This window comes from Antechinus flavipes, chromosome 6, assembly GCF_016432865.1.
Source record: "Antechinus flavipes isolate AdamAnt ecotype Samford, QLD, Australia chromosome 6, AdamAnt_v2, whole genome shotgun sequence".
Classification (NCBI taxonomy): Eukaryota; Metazoa; Chordata; class Mammalia; order Dasyuromorphia; family Dasyuridae; genus Antechinus; species Antechinus flavipes.
In genome coordinates this window covers 189,670,150-189,690,751 of record NC_067403.1, presented here as the reverse complement: position 1 = coordinate 189,690,751, position 20,602 = coordinate 189,670,150, and the positions used below count along the sequence as shown (strand labels likewise).

General features: G+C 33.8%; 1 protein-coding gene across 4 annotated transcripts in view; it reads right to left on the bottom strand.

Annotated features, from left to right (window-relative positions):
- Window positions 1-20,602, bottom strand: part of SORCS2 (sortilin related VPS10 domain containing receptor 2) — a 1,241,960-nt gene that overhangs the window by 212,470 nt on the left and 1,008,888 nt on the right. For all 4 annotated transcript variants that reach the window (XM_051965561.1, XM_051965559.1, XM_051965560.1 and 1 more), the window contains exon 5: window positions 12,237-12,310. In XM_051965561.1, the coding sequence (XP_051821521.1) occupies window positions 12,237-12,310 (74 nt within the window). The remainder of the gene's footprint in view (window positions 1-12,236; window positions 12,311-20,602) is intronic.

Below are 20,602 nucleotides of genomic sequence, written 5' to 3'. Positions count from 1 at the left end.
ATCCATCTAAAATTGAGAGGCTACCATTCCCTCAGAAAATCTTTGTTTCAGACCATCCCTTAAGCACAACATCATTGCTAGGTTAGCTTCCTGTTTTCTAGAAGCTGTTCTCTCAAGTATTTTGCTGCAGCAACAGTCTTGGCTTATTTCATCAACATCAATGAACTACTCTGAGCAAGAATTAGCAAGCAGGAGCTCCATCACAATTTCATCTTATAGAGAAGAAAATGATATACAGTGAGAGGAAGGGTGGAAATCCCCTGCAGTTAATTTATATTTCAAAATATGGAAGAGAAACATCAATCATTTTGACCTATAGGCAAATAGCTTCAAATCTCAAGGTGAAATTTATTCTTTGTTAAACTCCAAGCAGGATATCTACAAACCTCATCACTAGTTATTCAAATCTCACACTGACCCAATCAGGAAAACTGGACTTTCCATCACAAAAGTGTAGAATAGTAGAAATTGTCTTCATGAATATCAGAATTAGAAGGAATAGAAATTACACAATGTGAATGATGGCTCTACCACACCAGACACAGATAGTCAGAGGTGACAAAACCCTTACCACACAGAACTTAGTTGTTTAGAGTTGAAAAGGACATTTAAGATCAGCTTGTTTATTATCTTCATTTTGTATATGAGGAGATTTGGGTCTAAGGAAAGTAAAATACTTGTCCAAGATCACATGGTTAATGGACAAATGAGACATATAGAATAAAGCATAATATTTTAATAGAAACTTAAGAGGAAAGTCCATTAAGATAGATGAGGTATAATCTTAGAAGGTTATATGCTCAAAAAGAAATCAAACTGTGCATACCCTTTGATCCAGCAGTGTTTCTACTGGGCTTATACCCCAAAGAGATACTAAAGAAGGGAAAGGGATCTGTATGTGCCAAAATGTTTGTGGCAGCCCTGTTTGTAGTGGCTAGAAGCTGGAAAATGAATGGATGCCCATCAATTGGAGAATGGTTGAGTAAATTGTGGTATATGAATATTATGGAATATTATTGTTCTGTAAGGAATGACCAGCGGGATGAATACAGAGAGGACTACATGAACAGATGCTAAGTGAAATGAGCAGAACCAGGAGATCATTATATACCTCAACAATGATACTGTTTGAGGATGTATTCTGATGGAAGTGGTTCTCTTCAATAAAGAGAGCTAATTCAGTTTCAATTGATCAAAGATGGACAGAAGCAGCTACACCCAAAGAAAAAACACTGGGAAATGAATATAAACTGCTTTTATTTTTGTTTTTCTTCCCGGGTTATTTATACCTTCTGAATTCAATTCTCCCTGTGCAACAAGAAAACTGTTTGGTTCTGCACACATATATTGTATCTAGGATATACTGTAACCTATTCAACATGGAAAGCACTGCTTGCCATCTGGGGGAAAGGGTGGAGGGAGGGAGGGGAAAAATCGGAACAGAAGTGAATGCAAGGGATAATGATGTAAAAAATTACCCTGGCATGGGTTCTAGCAATAAAAAGTTATTAAAAAATAATCTTAGAAGGTTAGATTTGTAAAGACAATCCTCAGCTTCACATTACCAAATAATGCTTTCCATTTACAATTTTTTTAGGTATAACATTTTCACTTTGTTTATTTTACAAAGTTGTTTTGAGGAGAAATTTTTTTTGCAAAAATTTGAAGTGTTATACAAATATGATTATCATCATCATCATTATTTTATTATTATAATATAATGATATTATAGTATACTTATTAATAAATACATATCTATAAGGAAAGAAAATAGAGGGAAACTATTCCAGAACTACAGAGAGAAGATTCTTTTATCATAGTAATTTGTTTAGATAATAAACTGTATTGAGATTATGGCTTAAGTATTATTATTAAGTATTACCTATATGTTGTATTACATTAATACACATATACTATATGTAATTATTTAATATTATTAATTAAGGATTAAGCATTAATGACTGTGAAGCATTTTCCTTGATAAAGTGGAAGACCATCATTATTTCCTTTTTTATTGAATAGAAAACTGAGGTATAGGGAAGTTGTGAATTGAATAAGTTTACCCTTCTAATAAAGTAGGAATTTGGATTTAATCCTTTGTCTACTAACTGGTAATCAGGATTATTTCCCTACCACGGCCCGAAAACCTCTTGAATACTAATGAGCTTTTCTATATCTTCTAGATGCAAGACAGTTTTAAAGAAGTTGTTTATCATTTTTCAGTAGAAAAGGGCCATAGGAAGGTAACATATGATAATTAGAGATATTGAGGCCAAAGTTATGTTCTGAATTATGATATATATATGTTAATATAATATGTAACATATAATATATATATATATATATATATATATAATACATAAAATACTTTCTAAAGTTATGATATTCTGATGTGGAAGATCTGATTTACTAGTGGCCTAATTGAGGAATCAATGAGAAGTTTTGTGTGCTTAGGTTTTATAGTGAAGTATATTCCAATAGAAATAATACTGGGGCTTAGTAGTATGATCTGGATTCTGGATGTCTTATGGATAAAATGCATTGTTTTTATAGACAAAAGACCCTGGGAAAATATGGTACTATTTCAGACCCTCCACCCCTACCACTGTAAAGGAAGGCTGCATAGAAAGTTTAATATATATTTAATATGGCATATATATATATATATATATATATATATATATATATATATATTTTTTTTTTTTTTTTCAGGAGGAGGGAAGAGTATTTGGGAGTTGTTCAGAGATGGTCAGGCTTCCATGATTCCATGATTAATAGCCAGAGTGTCCTCAGACTGGTCTGGATAGAGTTGTCAAAGAATATGGCTCTAAAGCCACTATCTTTAGTAGCAAACAAGGGTGCCTCTGGATAAGGCAGCTCTCTCTTACCCATAATGCAATCACTTAGTGTTAGGCTTATCAAAACTTTAATGATTCTGAGTTTTGGACAGAAAATTGATTTTCAGTAATTCACAGTGTCAGTTCAAGGACAAAGTTCTCCTTGGAAATGCAGTCAAAAATGGTTTTATTTATTGCTTACAACACTAAGGCCATATCAAAACTCCTACTACTGTCATTTTGGACCAGGAGAAATTTTCTATTTCTTAACACTATATTGCCAAGCAGTCTAGTCTGATTAGCTTTAAAGGATAATGGCTCCTGGCAATTTGAGATACTTGGGGAAAAATAATTTGATTTACTCAAGATAATAATATGTTTGAGTTATCACCAATTTCCTGATCAGCATCTGGGAGCAGGTTGCTTTTTTTCTGACTGAACAGCTATCCCATAAGCCATTCTCCTTTGATATAAAAAAAAATTGCAATGTCCAGTGCTCCAGTCTGTTGCTTTTGGTTGAATCCACCATAGCGTAACAGAGAATTCAGTCACTCCAACTTTATGAAAAAATATTTCAATTTTCCTTCTTTCTACCCCCATACCCCAAAGCACAACATCTCTGCCTTCCTAACTCCCTGCCCCCCATTCACTTGGCACTTGGACATCTCAAATCTCAGGACAGTTGACATTAATGACTAAGCCCTGTGATTGATAACCCACATGGGCTTTCAAGTAAGGCAGGGAGGTGCTCCAGTATTCCTCAGCCCTGTTTTCCCATCCACAACGATAAAACTATCATTTTCCCATCGAAACAAAGACACATTGTGCGGGGTGGGGGGGAGAACAAAACATATCAAGGAGAGTGGGAAACTAAAAATATTATTCGACAGGCAGAGAAAATCATTTTTCTAGGCTTGGAAAGTAACAGGTAAATATACCATTTTCTTGTTATGGTTAATATGGAAATCTACATGAGATGGAAAAAGGAAGAAACAGAGAACATGTAATATGAAATATTTTCCCTGGGAAAAATAGGATTTGGGGGCTACCTAGCAAACCCAAGAAATGTTTTAGAACAGGAATGATTTGAAAGATGCATGAAGGCACAAACACAGAAGGGTATATTTAACCCACATCTCTTCCTGAAAGTATGTTATACAAATATCCACACATTTGTATGCATATGTATATGAATGAAGAGTAGAGAGGAATGGAAAGAAGACAGAAAGGAGAGGTAGTGATAGAGAAATGAATGAAGATACAATAGTTCATACTTTTTTATTGCTATTTGTGCTAAAAGGACCTTGCTTTACAAGAAACAGGCAAGAAGTGCTGGTATTTTGCAAAGGGACAGAAACAGATACAGAGATAGAGAAAAACACAGAGAGATGAATGGAGAGGGACAGAAGGAGGGCAAAAAAGGGAGGAGGAGAGGAGAAAGAAAGGGAAATGAAAAGGGAGAAAGGAAAGAAGTATTGGGATTCTTATTTCCTCTATAGAAAGGTTATTTGTGTATTTTGTTTTATTTTATTTTTTCAGTTTGGTAGGGAATCCAGTATAAAAACATGATACTTCCCCTTCACTCCAGAGATAGCCCTTCAAAAGTGTGAGGTGCTTATGAAATACTTACTGATATGATTTGATTAATGCCTCTAAATGAAATCTCCAACCACAATAAAGTCCCCATAGGAAACTTCAATCCAGAAGTGCTTTCTTTTTTTTTGCCTGGGGTCTGGTTGAATGTTTGTAAGTTCAGGAAAGGGTGATATGGGAACTTTAATGAATTGCCTCCATCTCCTGTCACCCTCCTGTAGTTTGCACTCAGAAGACAGCTGAAAAAAGAATGGCAAACCCCAGAAAAAACAAGACTTCTCCATTCTTTTCTATTTGTATATCTGTGCCTTTCTGTCTTCTTTGCTCCCTATCTTCCCTTTTCTCTTTTTGCCTTTTTCTCTGTCTCTGTCTTTGTCTCTGTCTCTGTCTGCTTCTTTATCTCTGTCTCTCTCTGTCTCCCTGTCTCTATCTCTATCTGTTCCCTGTCTGCCTCTCTCTATCTCTATCTACAATCTGTCTCTGTCTCTGAATCTGAATCTGTCTTTCTGTCTGTGTCTCTGTCTATGTCTCTCTGTGTCTCTGTCTATGTCTCTCTGAGTCTCTGTCTTTATCTGTCTCTCTACATGTGAGTACAACTCTAATAATATGTTTTTCTTATTTTGTCCCTAAACATCAAGATAAGAAGACTTGGTTAGAATTTAGATTCACGTTGGAGCCAGGAAAAGAACTCCTGATAGTTCAAACAGACTTTCATTTTTTCAGTAAGGAATAGTTCAGCTTGCTTCCCTGCTATTCTCCCCCTTTCCCTCTAAAGAGAATTCTAAGATTCTCAGTGATGTGAACTCAGTGTGATAGCCTGATACAAAGAGAGCAAAGCTGAAAGAGACAGATCAGCCCTGAATCCTTAGACTCTCCAAACTGGAACTATTCTCAGAACTTTAAATCTCTGGTTTAATTCCTATGATGAATAACATGAATCTCCTTTATAAAAATCCCAACAATTAATCAGTTTAAATTGATCCCATTGTTGGATAACTCTAAGAATGAGAAAGTTCTCCATTTCATGCAACTACAATCTATTTTTTTTATTTACAATTTCAATCCTTTATTCTCATTCTGTTTTTCAGAATCAAACACAAGTTTGTTGTCATGCTTTGTTTTATTTTTTCCCCACTCACATGGGACTCACATAAAGGCTTCTTAACCTTCTTTTGAATCATGGAACTGTTTGTCAATCTAGTTTCCCAATTTGTATCCAGTCTTGGAATAACCTTTCAAGTATATAACCTAAAATACATAGGATTACAAAAAGAAAATTATTTTGAAATATAGTTTTCAAAATATAATTTAAAATGGTTTATGATTCCATTTTAAGAACACCTGCTTTAGATATTCAGATAATTGAAGGTAACAGTCAACTTTCCATTAAATCTTCTTTTCTCTTAACAAATAAGCATTTATTAAATGACTACTATGTGCCAAGCATTGTGCTAAGAATTTTTACAAATATATCATTTGATCCTCAGAACAACTGTAGAAGGTAGGTGCTATTTATTTCCTCATTTTATAGTTGAGGAAATTGAGTTAGACAGTGGGTAAATGCCTTGCTCAGAGTCACACAGCTAGTAAGTATCTGAGACAGGATTTGAAGATTAATGAACAAGATGTTCCAAATCAATAACAAAAGAGAAGCAAGAGTGGCATTTCATTTTAAACCCAGTAAATAAACAATAATGATGCAAGACTGAAAGAAAGATGGGCATATATAGTGATATTGGAATAAATAACCTCCACCCATCAGAGAGGTAACTAATCCGATGATAGTTTCTTTTGCCTTAAAATTTCTATGGAATCAAACAAGGGAAATTGAACTAAATTTAATCAAGTTAGCTAAAGTGGCAAGAAAGAGAATGCTTCTACCCATTGGATGGATAAAATGTTATGACACAGGAAATCTGTTGAATTTCTCAAAGAGATTCAGTCATGTCTTCTAGCATTTTCATAAAAGAGAAAGCCAGTTTAGTTTCTAGCATTCAACTGTCAGGCCAGCATATCCAGTCCAAGAAAAAGGAACTGTTTAGGGGAAGAAGGAAGAGAGGAAGCTATGTCTCCTCCTCTATCTACTCCCCACCCTTCACCAATCAACCAGAGAAAAATCTTTAAATTTTCAGAAGATCCAGGAAATTAGGATTTTTCATTTTTATTTTAGCAATGACTCTAGGACAAAAATGACTGACAGTAGCCTTCATAGGGAGCAAGGGACAAATTAGTCAAAGTGAAGAAATAAAACTTTAGGACTATACAAATTGTCCAGCAGAAAGTTATGCCATATCTATAAGATACTTCATGGGACTCCAACAAAAAGAGGAAAGAAAATATTCTTCCAAAGAAGTTTCAGGAACTGTAGCCTTCTTTGTCATGCATTGATCTTGTTTTGATTTCATTTTACCTTCCATATATATTTGTGAGAATTCATTTCCCAGACCTTAGGGTAAATTTTATACTAAATATTTTTACGTTGCCACTTTAGCAAATATATGTTTAGAGTTGTTTGGTTGCTTTACAGATATCAGTGAATAATTTTTAAGTATATTGGTGTGGGCTTATGCTCTTAGCTTTGAATAACCATTCCTCAGTCACTCAGGATCCACCAGAACTCTCAGGTAAAAAGCAGTCAGCTTTTCTTTAGTGACTTGTCTTGCCAGCATGAGTAGGATTGAGAGAGTCATCTAGACTATGTGGAAATGCTTCCATCAACAGATGGTCAGTATAGTGGGCAGAACCCAGAAAACAATATACTCAATGACCCCAATGATGTTAATAAGGAAGGAAAATCTTCCCACAATCAAAACTGAATATTAAAAAATTATAAAGAATGAGAATGGTCCAAAAGAAGGTTGGGTTCCCAATACTTTTGCAAAGGTAAAGGTCTATTTCTATAAATAACCTCAGATTTTTTTCAATATGTTGATCAATATTGCTGATTTTTAATATTTCTCTTCTCCCCATGCCTCTCTGAGTCAGGAGCAGAAAGGGAGGAAGAGAGATACAGACAGAAATCTAGGCAATATAAAAATAAATTATATCAATAAAATATATATTTTTTTCAAAATAAAAAAAACCCTCTTATTTCTAGGCTAATGATCTCTAGATTTCCCAGTAGCTCCTTGTCAATCATATAATTTCTAACTCTAATTGTTTCATGAAATCATGATGTTCAAAGGAAAATAAGAGTTCACTTCACTTATCTTCTCTCTTATGGATAGCTTCTAGAATACCCCTAATAAGTGGTCACCTAACTATAAACTAGATGATTATATCTGGAAATGAACACAATGCAAAAACCAAATTCAACAATAAAAATTTAAATATTTAAAATAAAAATTTACAAAGCACTTTATGATATTTAATGTCATTTTGAATAAAACATTTGGTTTTTTAAAACTAAAAAAATAGGTAAAACAAAATCAATTTTGTGGAAATAGTTGAATATAATACTTCTTATGTGATCTGTCCCCAGAAATAACAGTTCTATCACCTATCACTTTCCTCATTCTAAAGACTATTTTTTTCTATTTTCTATTTTTATTGGAAAATGTTTACATTCATCCTCTTTACCAAACTTAGTCACTCCAGACTAACATTTCACTCTGAAATATGTAAAATACATATATGGAGAATGTGAGATTTGCTCATAGCATCCACTGAATCAAAAATCTTGGGGGTATTCATTCACACAAATTCATATCAAAACTCTTGTTCTTATTCTTGGGACTTTCAAAATATTTAAACTTTTCTCTAATCCCTTAGGCATGCCTGAATTAGAAGTCATTGGTCCCCAATCCTTGAGAGCTAATCAACCCAATGCTGAAAAATCTGAAAGACATGCTATTCATGCTTGGGGGTGATGATGTAGTGGAGGAGAAAAGATGTTTGCTCTCTTTCTGCTAGACCCCTGCCTTTCCTATATATACTGAGGAAATTATAGATCTCTGCCAGGTCTATACGTAACATTTGTTCTTCAGACACAGAAATTCCTATTTTCCTCATAGCCATAAAAATTTAAGATCTAAAATTAAAAAAAGATGGTGAAATATGTAGAAAAATTGGAAAGGTGTGTTTATTGATGATGATGATGATATCAAATAGTAGTGAGAACAAGCACTATTATGCAACCAAAAATGAGTTAGCATTTGTTAAACACTTCCCACATATGAGTTTCTTTCTGTTCTAAACATTGGCAATATTAATCAAAAGCAAAAATTGACCTTATCCTGAAGGAGTTTACATTATATAGAGTTATCCTAGAGGAGAAGGTTTTAGTAATGTGGGTGAAGGCAACAGTTATCAAGAAAGGCTTTATGGACCAACTTCATTCTGCATTTATATAAGTATTTATATAAAAGAAGCCAGGAATTCTAAGGGGAAGAAATAGGAAAGGTAGCATTCTAAGTGTAAAAGGGTTTTAAAATTTATGCAAGACTTCAAATGATCCATCAGTGAGAGTATTCTCTCTGTTAGAGCAGAGAACAAGTCCTCCGCTCCTTAAGTGCTCTGGCAAATTTGACTGGTTCCTAGATCAAAGAAACATAATCAATTACTAATGACATATTTGAAGCTTTTCCAGCTTGGTACAATTGCCAGACTTTGTGATCATTGGGCATTGAATCTGGGAACTCAGAGTCACAGCTATATCACAATAAGGTAAAGAAGGAATACAATAGTGGATTTATTATATAGTCTAATTTCCCTTTCCATAAAATAACTCAATGCTTATAAAATAAATGTTGTTGACTGACTAAATATTCATATAAAATTTTATAAAGTGCTTTATTTACAATCAGTCTGTGAATTAGGCACTGCAAAAATTTTTGTACCTATTTGAAAGATGAGAAAATAGAAACTCAGAGAGTTTTAATGTCATGTACAGAATCACAGAGAGTGACAGAGCTGAGACTCATATTTCCAAGTCTTGAAATTCTAAATTCCAATATACTAAATTTTATGTTGGTCATAAATTATGAGACAAAAATTTAGCCAAGGGATTCTTAAATTAATCTCAATTTCTATGTCATAACAATACATCTTTATAAGTTTGCCCTGGGCTATAGCTAAGAATACAAAAGGTTTAACTTCTGCCACTGCCACATGTCAACATCATGGGGCACGGTTTTTTAACCTCTTAATAGCCCCGGGACCTAAGACTATAAGGTCTAGGGAAATTGATACATTGCCTCAATAGAGGACCTTTCTATAACAGGAATTCTCTGTACTATTGAAATCTGTTCAGAACTAAAAACAAGCCACATAGACAAATAACTTAATGTGATATAATTAAGAGGAGATAACATTTAATTGGAAACTATGAGTCCTTATTACTGATAATGGCTCTGTCCTTGTTTGTGCAACATCGAGCAAGTTCCAGTCTCTGTCTAGGCCTCAGTTTCCTCATCTGCAAAAGGAGATGGCTAGATTCCATGATCCTTGGGGTCCATTAACATTCTATAAATTTGAGGGTTTTTGCTTTATCCAAAAATGAGATAAGAACATGATGTACACTGTGTATCTGGAAGAAAGCATCTCACATCTCATGATAATTACTTATTTGCATTGATAATAGCTCCCAAAATATTACATGTATCATGCAGCAGAGTAATAGAATCAGAAGCATTCAAAATGCCCTTAATTAAAAGTCTCTTCTCGGTTTTCCAAATTTCAGTTTGTATTCAATTTTATGCTAATTCCCTGGGAAAATCCTTGTTATCCTAACTGATGCAACTAGTAGATAACTATGAAATTATTTTATTTAATAGGGGTAATTTATTTGGGAAGAATTCACAGTTTCAGCTCTTCTTCTCTTTCCTGAATGTCTCTCATCCAATTAGGCCTGAAATCTCATAAGCTACTATTTCATTTCTTCATCTGGTAGCTTTGATTCTGAGATAAACTCAACAATATCCATTATTGTTCTAGATCTTGGGGATGCAAATACCCAAAATGAAAAAGGTCATCCTTACAAGAAGGTTACATTTTGTTGATTCAAAGATCAAGTGACTTTCCTAATGTCACACAAACAGTAGGGGTCAGAGATGGAATTTAATATCACACTTCTTCTGAACACAAATCTAGAATTGTTTTTACTGATTATAAAAATTACATTTGGAAAGAAACTTATAAATCATCTTCTTTAACCAGATCAATTTTCAGAGGAAAAGAACCAAAGACCAAAAAAGCTAAATAATTTCTTTGATGAACTGCAACCTATCACTTGTTGGAACATTTGGAAAAAGTGATGCATTCCACTTTTGGAACGTTGCATTGTACCCAGAACCATAGCACATTAGAATGATGATGAAAACAATTAACAAAAAGCATTAACACAGCACTTTAAGATCCATAAAGTGCTTTACAAATATTCTCATTTGATCCTCACAATAAGCAAAGCAGGTAGGTGCTATTATTTCCAATACCCAGAAAAATAAACTGAGGCAGAGTTTAAGTGACTTGCTCAGAATCAGACAGTTAGCCAGGGATTATTCTTTCTTACTCCAAGTTCAGTGCTTTATTCTCTCTCTTTCTGAAAGGCAATGAGTTATAATGGCAAGATAATTGAACTATGAATTAAAAGATGGAGGTTCTAATCCCGGTTTTGCTACTGGCTTTCTGCACGACGTTGGGAGGACATATCACATATCTTGAACTTCTTGATAAAGTGAGGAAATTAATCTAGAAGATGTCTATGTTCCTTTCTAGCTCTGACTTTCTGTGAATACAAGAAAAGATGAAGTAGGAATTTGAGATGTGCAGTAATGCTTGGCCAACAGTTTCTATGTTTTGTTTTATTTATTTATTTATTTATTTTTGGCCTATGTTTTGTTTTAGAAAGATTTCTTCAAAATGTCACATTTGTTAAGATCAATTTAGTCTAATCAAGCAACAATATTACCAATAGGAAGGCATACACACACTGGTAGAAGCTGACACTCAGCATTATCTCACCAGCACTGAGAAAGTCCTGAAATCCTTCCACCCTAAATCTATTTAACTTTCCTGTTGATGGCTGAAATTCTACTACTTAAACTTTGTCTTTCAGGCTGGTTCTAGTTAAAATTCAAATTCCCCTTAGAATGTGAAATTATACCTCTTTTGAGTGGTTGACACTAGGAGACTTAACAAATTGATCAGAATTTTTGTTGAGAGAAGACTTTAATCCAGGAGAAAAAAAAGAGAGAACGAACAATGAGGAAGAAGAGAATCAGGAAGACAGAATAGCTGAATTATGTGGATACAAAGGGCAGCATGTGTATGTGTGTGTTTGTCAGAACCTCTTATGAGGATATTAGCATTTTTCCAACATTGATAGTACATTTAGGCAGAATATAAAACAGAATTCAGAAGCTTTAATCTGGTATTCCCCAAACTTGTCCTTGCACTATGGTTATAGAGCTGAATGCACTGATAGGAGAAAGAAGGTCAGAGGGCTCTTTTTTGTGGCAGGCCAGTGGAGCTCTAAGAATTTGGTATTATTGGATGGATTTTTCCATGTGCTTCTAGTTATCTTCCCTTGTACACTATTTCTACAGGGAAAGCTTATAAATTGGATCATAAAGCACAAAGAATAATAAATGGGTTTTGCAAAATTATCTCTGTGTCATGAGATAGGTGACAGATATAACTTTCTAAGTTTGCTCAAACTTTCCAAAACACCTCTTATTCTCTTGGAAGATAATGGGATCTTGACACTCAATATCCTTAGGACTCTTACTGAGGAAATGAGAAATATTGAAAAAAAACCAAGTGATTTCATGTTTGAATTTCAGGTTTGTGCTTAAAAAAAATTCTTACCAGAAAACATGGTCTTTGGTCACTCGTTCTTGAAGAAGGATCCATTTTTTTCCTAAATCAGTTGATAAATAGACCTTGAAGAGAAGAAAAAAAAGGAGGTTAGGGAGAGAGGAGAAAGACTTATAAAAGTTAATCTTACAATTGATATACTTAAAAGATCATTGAATTATATTGTTTAGTGTTTAATATTTACCATTAAGATTGAAGATATTTCCATTTAAATCCATTGGGAACATCTCTAGGAGAACATTCCCAGGGGAAGATACCTCTTTATTTTTGTTGTGCTGCATACTGTTCACAGTAAAACACCAACTAACACAGATAATTGGGTCCATTGGAAGTGGAGGGGAGATACCTTGAAATCTGCTATTTATGAAAGACAAAATCTATTGAATATTAGAGATTTATTTGAAATTAAAACAATTCCAATCACATGAAAAATACTCTAAATCACTACTGTTGAGAGAAATACAAATTAAGACAACTCTGAGATACCACTACACACTTGTCAGATTGGCTAAGATGACAGGAAAAGATAATGATGAATGTTGGAGGGGATGTGGCAAAACTGGGACACTGATGCATTGTTGGTGGAGTTGTGAATGGATCCAACCTTTCTGGAGAGCAATTTTGAATTATGCTCAAAAAGTTATCAAACTGTATATAACCTTTGATCCAGCAGTGTTACTATTGGACTTATATCCCAAAGAAATCTTAAAGGAAGGAAAGGGACCTATATGTGCCAAAATGTTTGTGGCAGTCCTTTTTGGAGTGGCCAGAAACTAGAAAGTGAGTAGATGCCCATCAATTGGAGAATGATTGGGTAAATTGTGGTATGTGAATGTTATGGAATATTATTGTTCTGTAAGAAATGACCAGGAGGATGAATACAAAGAGGCTTGGAGAGACTTACATGAACTGATACTAAGTGAAATAAGCAGAACCAGGAGATCTTTATACACTTCAACGACAATACTGTATGAGGATGTATTCTGACGGAAATAGATATCTTCGACAAAGAGAAGATCCAATTCAGTTCCAATTGATCAATGATGGACAGAATCAGTTATACCCAGAGAAGGAACACTGGAAAATGAATGTGGACTACTTGCATTTTTGTTTTTTTCCCCAGGTTATTTTTACCTTCTGAATCCAATTGTTTTTGTGCAATAAGAGAACTATACAGATCTGCACACAGATATCTTGTATCTAAGATATACTTTAACATGTTTAACATGTATGAGACTGCCTGCCTTCTAGGGAAGGGGGTGGAGGGAGGGAAGGGAAAAGTTGGAACAGAAGTGAGTGCAAGGGACAATGTTGTAAAAATTACCCATGCATATGTTCTGTCAATAAAAAGGTATAATAATAATAAAAAAAAGAAAGCAACATTGGAGACATAACTGACAGTCAAATCTCATATAATCTTTCCTCCCAGAATCAAAGAATATCTTAGCTAGAAGAAATCTTGGGATATGGAATTTCAAAGCTCTAAAAGATATTAAAACATAAAGTGTTAAAGATTGTACTAAATAATCACAGAGTCTCAGAGTTGGAAAAAACTTCAGAGAATTTTACCTAGCCAAGAATTTACTCTGACATATGTGACAAATTTACCATGTACTTAAAGATCTCAAGTGAGGGAAAAGCCAAAGACTTTTCAAGGAAACCATTTTAATTTTTGTATCATTCTATTTGTTAAGAAAATTTTCAAACTTTGGACAGAAAATACCACCCAAATATAGAAAGTGGATTATGGAGACTGAATGTAACTCAAATAACTTTTCTTTTTCTTTTTTCTTTTTCTTTCATGGTTTTCTCTTTTGTTCTCATTTTTTCCCCAACATGATTCATAAATATGTAAAAAAAATAGTGTACATGTATAATCAAATATTTTTTATTCATATATAACTAGAAAATTAAAAAAAAACTTGAAAAAGAAAATTTTCATACTTTTTTTGTCTAACAATGCATCACAATGGGAATCATTTGCCCATTATTTCCGATTCTGATCCTTTGGATAATTGAGATTACACAGAACAAGTATAATTTTTCTCCTTCATAATGAAATTATAATTTTTTTTATTAGATGAGCTCTATCACCTTCTCCTCATTCAAGTCATTTTTACTTCAGGATTTATAACTCTAATTTCTTCAACTGTTGTCATAAAGCATGAATAGTAAGGTTGCATAATCCTGAATGCTCTCCAGCTCACCAATATGCTTCCTAAAATGTGGCTAATACAAATAAACCAACATAATAAGACAAAGGTAAGATGGTATCATTTTTAATGAATTTAAAGAACACTACTGTGTTGGTCAAATTGAGATCCTTTGCTCTTTTGAAATACACTTATGCTCTTTTGTGTAATTTCTTATGGATGAGGAATAATCTTATGATTTACAAGTTTTCTTTCCTTGATATTTGAAGGTGTTTCTCTAAGTAGTTGAGACACTAGTTGCTGTATACTTTATTATCTGTCATTGAAATTGTTAAATTTGATTATCACATGTCTTCAAGTTTACATATAGCACAAAGGCAATGATCTGTGAATTCTCTTGATAGCAGAATTGTTGTCTATATTCAGAAACTGATTAATTTCCACACTTTGCTTCCTGATTACAGTACTCACATATATTAAAAAAAACAGCTTCCATGTTCTTCTGGAGCCTTAAATTCTGTATCTTTTTGTATTTTCAAAGTCAATTTCTCTATCTTATGTTGAATTCATTATTTATTTTACATTGTTGTTTCTTGTTCCTCATTTGACAAAATTTTCTCTATTTCAGTATTTTTATTCCAAATTTATCCACCTCTAATTTCTTTCTTTTTTTACAGATTCATCTTTGTAATCTGCTAGTTGTTTTTTTTTTTAATATTTGCAGCAAGAGTTCTAAATCTTCTAAAGATTTTTGTTACTCTGAGTCCACAGGACTTTATCTTTTATTAGACAGTTATTCACTTTCCTGCATATTATAATATTTGTAAAAAGAATTCTATATTGTCTTTGAGATTTTATCCATCATTCTTTCTAGTTGTAGGATTCTCTATGTTGATTTATTTGATTTACAAAGCTTTTTTGAGTCTTTTTCTTTTTATACTTTTGATGTTTCAATCTCCTTTTGTATTCCTCTACTTCTGTCTCCCATTTCCTCTGCTTCTTTTTTCAGGGAAGAAAAAAAATAATGAAAACCCTTGTATATACTAATGCATATACATAGTCCATTTTTAAAAATTCCATTTTGGATAGGCTCAAAATTAAACATACCTCAATCTATATATTTAATTCATCAACTCTTGTCAGGAAGTGCGTGATTGGATCTCTGGAGGCATAGCTAATCATTGTGTTTATCAAGGTTCTTAAATCTTTCAATGTTATTTGATTTTATATTTATATTTATATTATTATTTATATTTATATTTATTTGATTTAGTGACTTAGAGTTAACGAGTATCTTCTACAAGATTCAAACCAGTTCTTTCTACCTCTCAGACAACTCCTCTGTCTATTATATCATGCTTACAGTTATATAGATACTATGTAGAAAAACTGAGATTCAACTCCGTATTTTTTATTCTAAACCTGGTCCTTCTTAGAGCAATGGGATATGAGAAATCTGACTGTCAGAGTTTACAGACTAGAGGACTACATGTTATTCTTTTGAGATATGAAGGGACTAAAATACTATATCTATTGAGTCAATGCAAATCTCTTTGGATCTTAAGTCAAAACATTCAGCAGGCAGTAGTAGCTATAAATGTACTCAGCTTCTTGAGGTCAACTATTCCATAAGGTCATCCTTTGGGGAGTTTGGAATGGAGTATAAAATCTTGGTTCAAATGTCCTTACCTCTTCTCCCACTTCCTTGCCCCCTGCCCCAAACCCAGTTTCATAGTAGTATGATACAGAAACTTGGAATGAAGGGACAAAAGTATTATTTGCTTCTAACACTAATTGCTTATAAAATTTAGGATAAATAATTTCCCTCCTTTAAACCTCAGTTTTCTCATCTATAAAATGAGAAAGGGGGATCCTTTGATCTTTAAAACCTTTTCCAGTTTTAAAGTTCTAAGTGAAAATGAGTCATTATCAAGAAAAGCATAGTTTTTCTTATTTCCATAACCACCATGAAATTCAGGCTTTTATCTTCACACCTGTGGAATACTCTAATAGTCTCTTCAATGCTACGTTGGCAATATTATCTTTCCAAAGTTCCCTATTCTGTGAATTATACCACTACTTGAGGTTCTGAACCAAATGGGAATATATAACTTCTACTCAAGGATCATTTCAACTAGGAAGTTCAATTTATATTAAGTCCCTTCTATATCTAATATGCTGTTGGAGTTGATGGGGATAGGATATTATAAACAACACAATTCAGGCACATTGTCTAATAGAAGTTAAGGAAGTCTACTGTCTGCTGCTACCTAGAGATAGCCATTTCCCCATATGATGGCAGGGAGCTGTCTAGCTAAAATTCATTCAGGGGAAGTTGGGAGGAAGAGTTACCTCACATGCAGGTATTTAAAAAAAACACATATATCATGTATGTGGCAAAAACTACAAGTGTTGGTTAAAATTGAATCCTCTTCTTTCCCCTTAGGTTTGGGAATCCTGCTTAGTTGTTCATAAAGTTTCCTTGTCTATTTTGATTCTCTAGTATGAACTTTTGCTTCTGAAATGTTCTCTATTCCCCAACTCGATCTTTTCAACTTTATGCTCTATATTTCTGATAACTAATCCCTGAATTTGTATTACTAAGCTAATCATTTTAATCCTACCCCTACTGGAGGCCTTCTGGTTATTTCTTCTTTTTCTTTGGCTTGAGAGGTTTCAGCTGATTGCTCCAGCCCTGACAATTCTTCTCTTCAAAAGTAAAAGAATTCTCTATGACAAAAGTTATGCAAGTATCCTAGCTCCAGGAAAAAAATAATCTTCAGCATTTTCCAGGTTGGAGAGGAGAATAAGTCAGGAAATCATCTTTAGATCCATCTCTCATGCTGTTTAAAACACATCCAGTTTAATTGTTTCTGAGTAGGAGCAGTATCTGCTGGGGATGACAGACCAAGATGCGTTGTACAGAAGGCTGACTCTGAGCTGCCATATTCTTGCACTTTTGCCCAGGATACTTGAGGTATGATAATAAGCTGTTGCTGAGAATTATTAAGAGATACTACAGCTATAATTTTGGGGGAATCTGTACCAGACTGAAGTCAGGAATAAACCTCATTGAGATATTCTTGTTATATGACCATAGGCAATGGGCAAAGATGGAGGTATCACTGCCATGTGGACATATGAGTTCACTGCAGTCACTGTTAAATTGATTTGGTGTACCTCTCCCATGCCTCCAGTTAACATCAAGAGTATGAAGGCTGAAAAAAGAGACAACTCTTTGATCAAATCATCAGAATGATTATTCTTATTAATATGCCAGAGGAGTTGTTTGCAGCAGGACTGTGATTGGCTGTAAAAGGGGGGTAGAGTTTGGGTTCCTAGTGAATCCTTAGAATCCACAGCTATCCAGGAATTCTTTTTCTTGACTCTTTATTGGTAGGTATTTGATATGATCACCTACTAGCTAAGAATGCCAAAATTCCTCTGGCTTATATTCTTCAAATTTATGTTCCATTTTCAGAAGGGAAAATAACCCTGAGGCCATTAAGAGCTCTCTATGGTAACCTAAAGAGGCAGTGATAAAATAGAATTTCCTCTACTAGTGAGTACAAGGCTGGTAACATTTGAATCTCCTTCTTTTTCCATTCTTGAGATTCATTCTTAGACAAATTATCATTTCACCACACTAGAGGAGTATTGATTTAGACCAGAGTGTGTAGCATTGTTCAGCATTTTTCTCAGTACCCAAAGCCCTCTGGGCTAGACTTCTATCATGTCAATGGCCAATATAATTTTTTCTAATGGCCAACATCTTGGCAAGCACACAGGACCGTCTTCTGCTTTACTTGATACTGAAATTCAGATGATCTGATTTCTGAAACAAGCTATTTCTGCTATTTCATCTACCATAGAATGTTTGATGATTTTAATTAGAATTAAAAATTATCTTCACTATATAACACAGGAAGTGTTCCTCCTTAATACTGAAAGATTGAACTGATGGGATATTGACATCTATGTCACTATTTCCTGGTCCCAATTAGACTGTAGGTAGGCCATTTTGTATTGGAGAACTGCTCAGCCTTTAAAACGCAGTGTGACAGCCACAGGTAACCAGGGTGAAGATAATTCAGTCAATAATAGAAGAAGAGGAAAGAAAAAACATTGAGAAATGTAACAAAAATTGTTTTTTAAGCCATAAGATAAAATTTTGGTAGCAAATGTTTTGCATATCAGTGTTGGTTTATATATACCATGTGTATAATTTGTAGCCATACAAAATTACTAGAGAAATTACTTTATTAAAATTTTATTCACAGTTTAGCTTAGGAAAAAACTACGAAACACCTTTTTTTTTTTTTCAAAATGAAAGCTTCTCTTTCTATTTAATTACTGTTTATCATGTAGGTATGTGTGTGGATATGTGGGGGGGGGAGTGCTGGACCGTCTTAATGCTCTGTCTATTCACCTGTATTTCAGGTCTATTTCTATGAAATAAAATATAATAAACTTTATTTTAATATAAAACAAACATTAGCTCATAATCCATATTAAAACAGACAGTGAGTCAGATTTGATCTTTGGGTTGTAGTTTGCCAGCCCTCTCTAGCCAATTCATCCATTTGGTTTTTTCTGTGTAGATTGCTAGGCTGAATTCTTTTGAAAGTTTCTTCTCTGTAACATTCCAAAGCTTGAAGCAATCACTATCTTATTGGCCACAAATAGGAGAATTTGGAAGAACTCATCATTTTTAGTGAAGAACTCTGAGTGGGAGCATATAACTCTCTGTTTCAAGTGTCACTTGACACTGATAATCAGAGGATCACTGAGAAAAGTTATGATCTATAATAAGATGACTCATCTACCAAGGTGTATTGCATAATTGTAAATGATATAGAAGAGCTATTTTTTTTTCTGGACAAAAGCCCATCAGACTTTAACTCTGCTGAATCAAATGCCTTTTTCCTATGATGAATAAACTAGTAGAGTAAAATTGAAATCTCTGCACCACTCAGTCGATTGAGAGACTGAAAAGAAGAGATTTGTTATAAAATGCCATTTGCAAATCCGGTCTTCCCTTTTCATATTTCAATCAATGATACCCTGGATATGTGTAGAGATCATTCTCATAAAGATGCAAGAATGATAAGTGACTTGGTAATTATTGTTGCCCTATTCCGCTTTCTCTGAGCATATCATCTGCAATTTTCAATTTATTCATTTAGTTATCTTCTCTGCTTTCAGATAGCTTGAGAATCAATTCCTCAGTACTTTTGAAGTTATATCATTTCATCCCTGGATTAATCTCTATATTTGAATTGCTTCAGTGATGCTCTTGTCTTTATTTTCTCCAGTGCTATTTCTACAACTTCATCTCATACATCATAAAAAGTACACAGAATTATCTCATAATGATAACTCATAGATTTTATTAATTCTATTTTTGGTAGATGAGAGAGTTGAGATTCAAGTGAGGCTGAATGACTTGAGTAGGGTAACAAAGTAAGTAAGTATCAGTCAAGATTTGTCTGAATCTAAGTTTAGTGTAAGTTCCATTATATCATTTCTGCCTTTTTTCAATCATGTTTGATTTGTGGTGATATTCATTCAATGTCCAATTCTTCATGATTTCATTTAGGGTTTTCTTGGCAAAGAATTTCTGTTCCAAATTTTTCTTCCTCCCTCCCTTACCTCCTTTCTTCCCAAGACAGCAAGTAATCTGAAATAGGTTAAATGTGCACAATTCTTTTAAACATATTTCTATATTATGACATCGTAGTGTTGACTCTACTTTGTTGCTCCTTGCTTGAGTACTTCTTATGACAGAGACCTTAATATAAAGCAATGCAACCCATCTTTTGTTGGAATTGCCTAGGGTAACTCCACTTACAAATGACATGTGTGAGCTGTAGCTACTTTTGGAAGATGCCCAGGATTGTTTTAATTCCTTTGGTCAATTTTGTGACAAAGGCAATAACTAGCAGAATCAGGAATCAAACTCAAGACCTATAATTCAGTCCTCTTTTTTGCTGCATCGTGCTGCCTCTAGGTCATGTAGTTTGTAAGTTAGTAATAATATTTTATAATTTTTTCCTAATTATATTCTTATCCTACATCCAAATGTGCTTTCTGTTAGCCATCCTGTTCACAAATGGGGAAGGGTAGCCTAGAGAGAAAAGAATTCTATGGCATATTACATTTTATAAAACATTTTGCTCACAACAATAATATCAGATGTTGAAT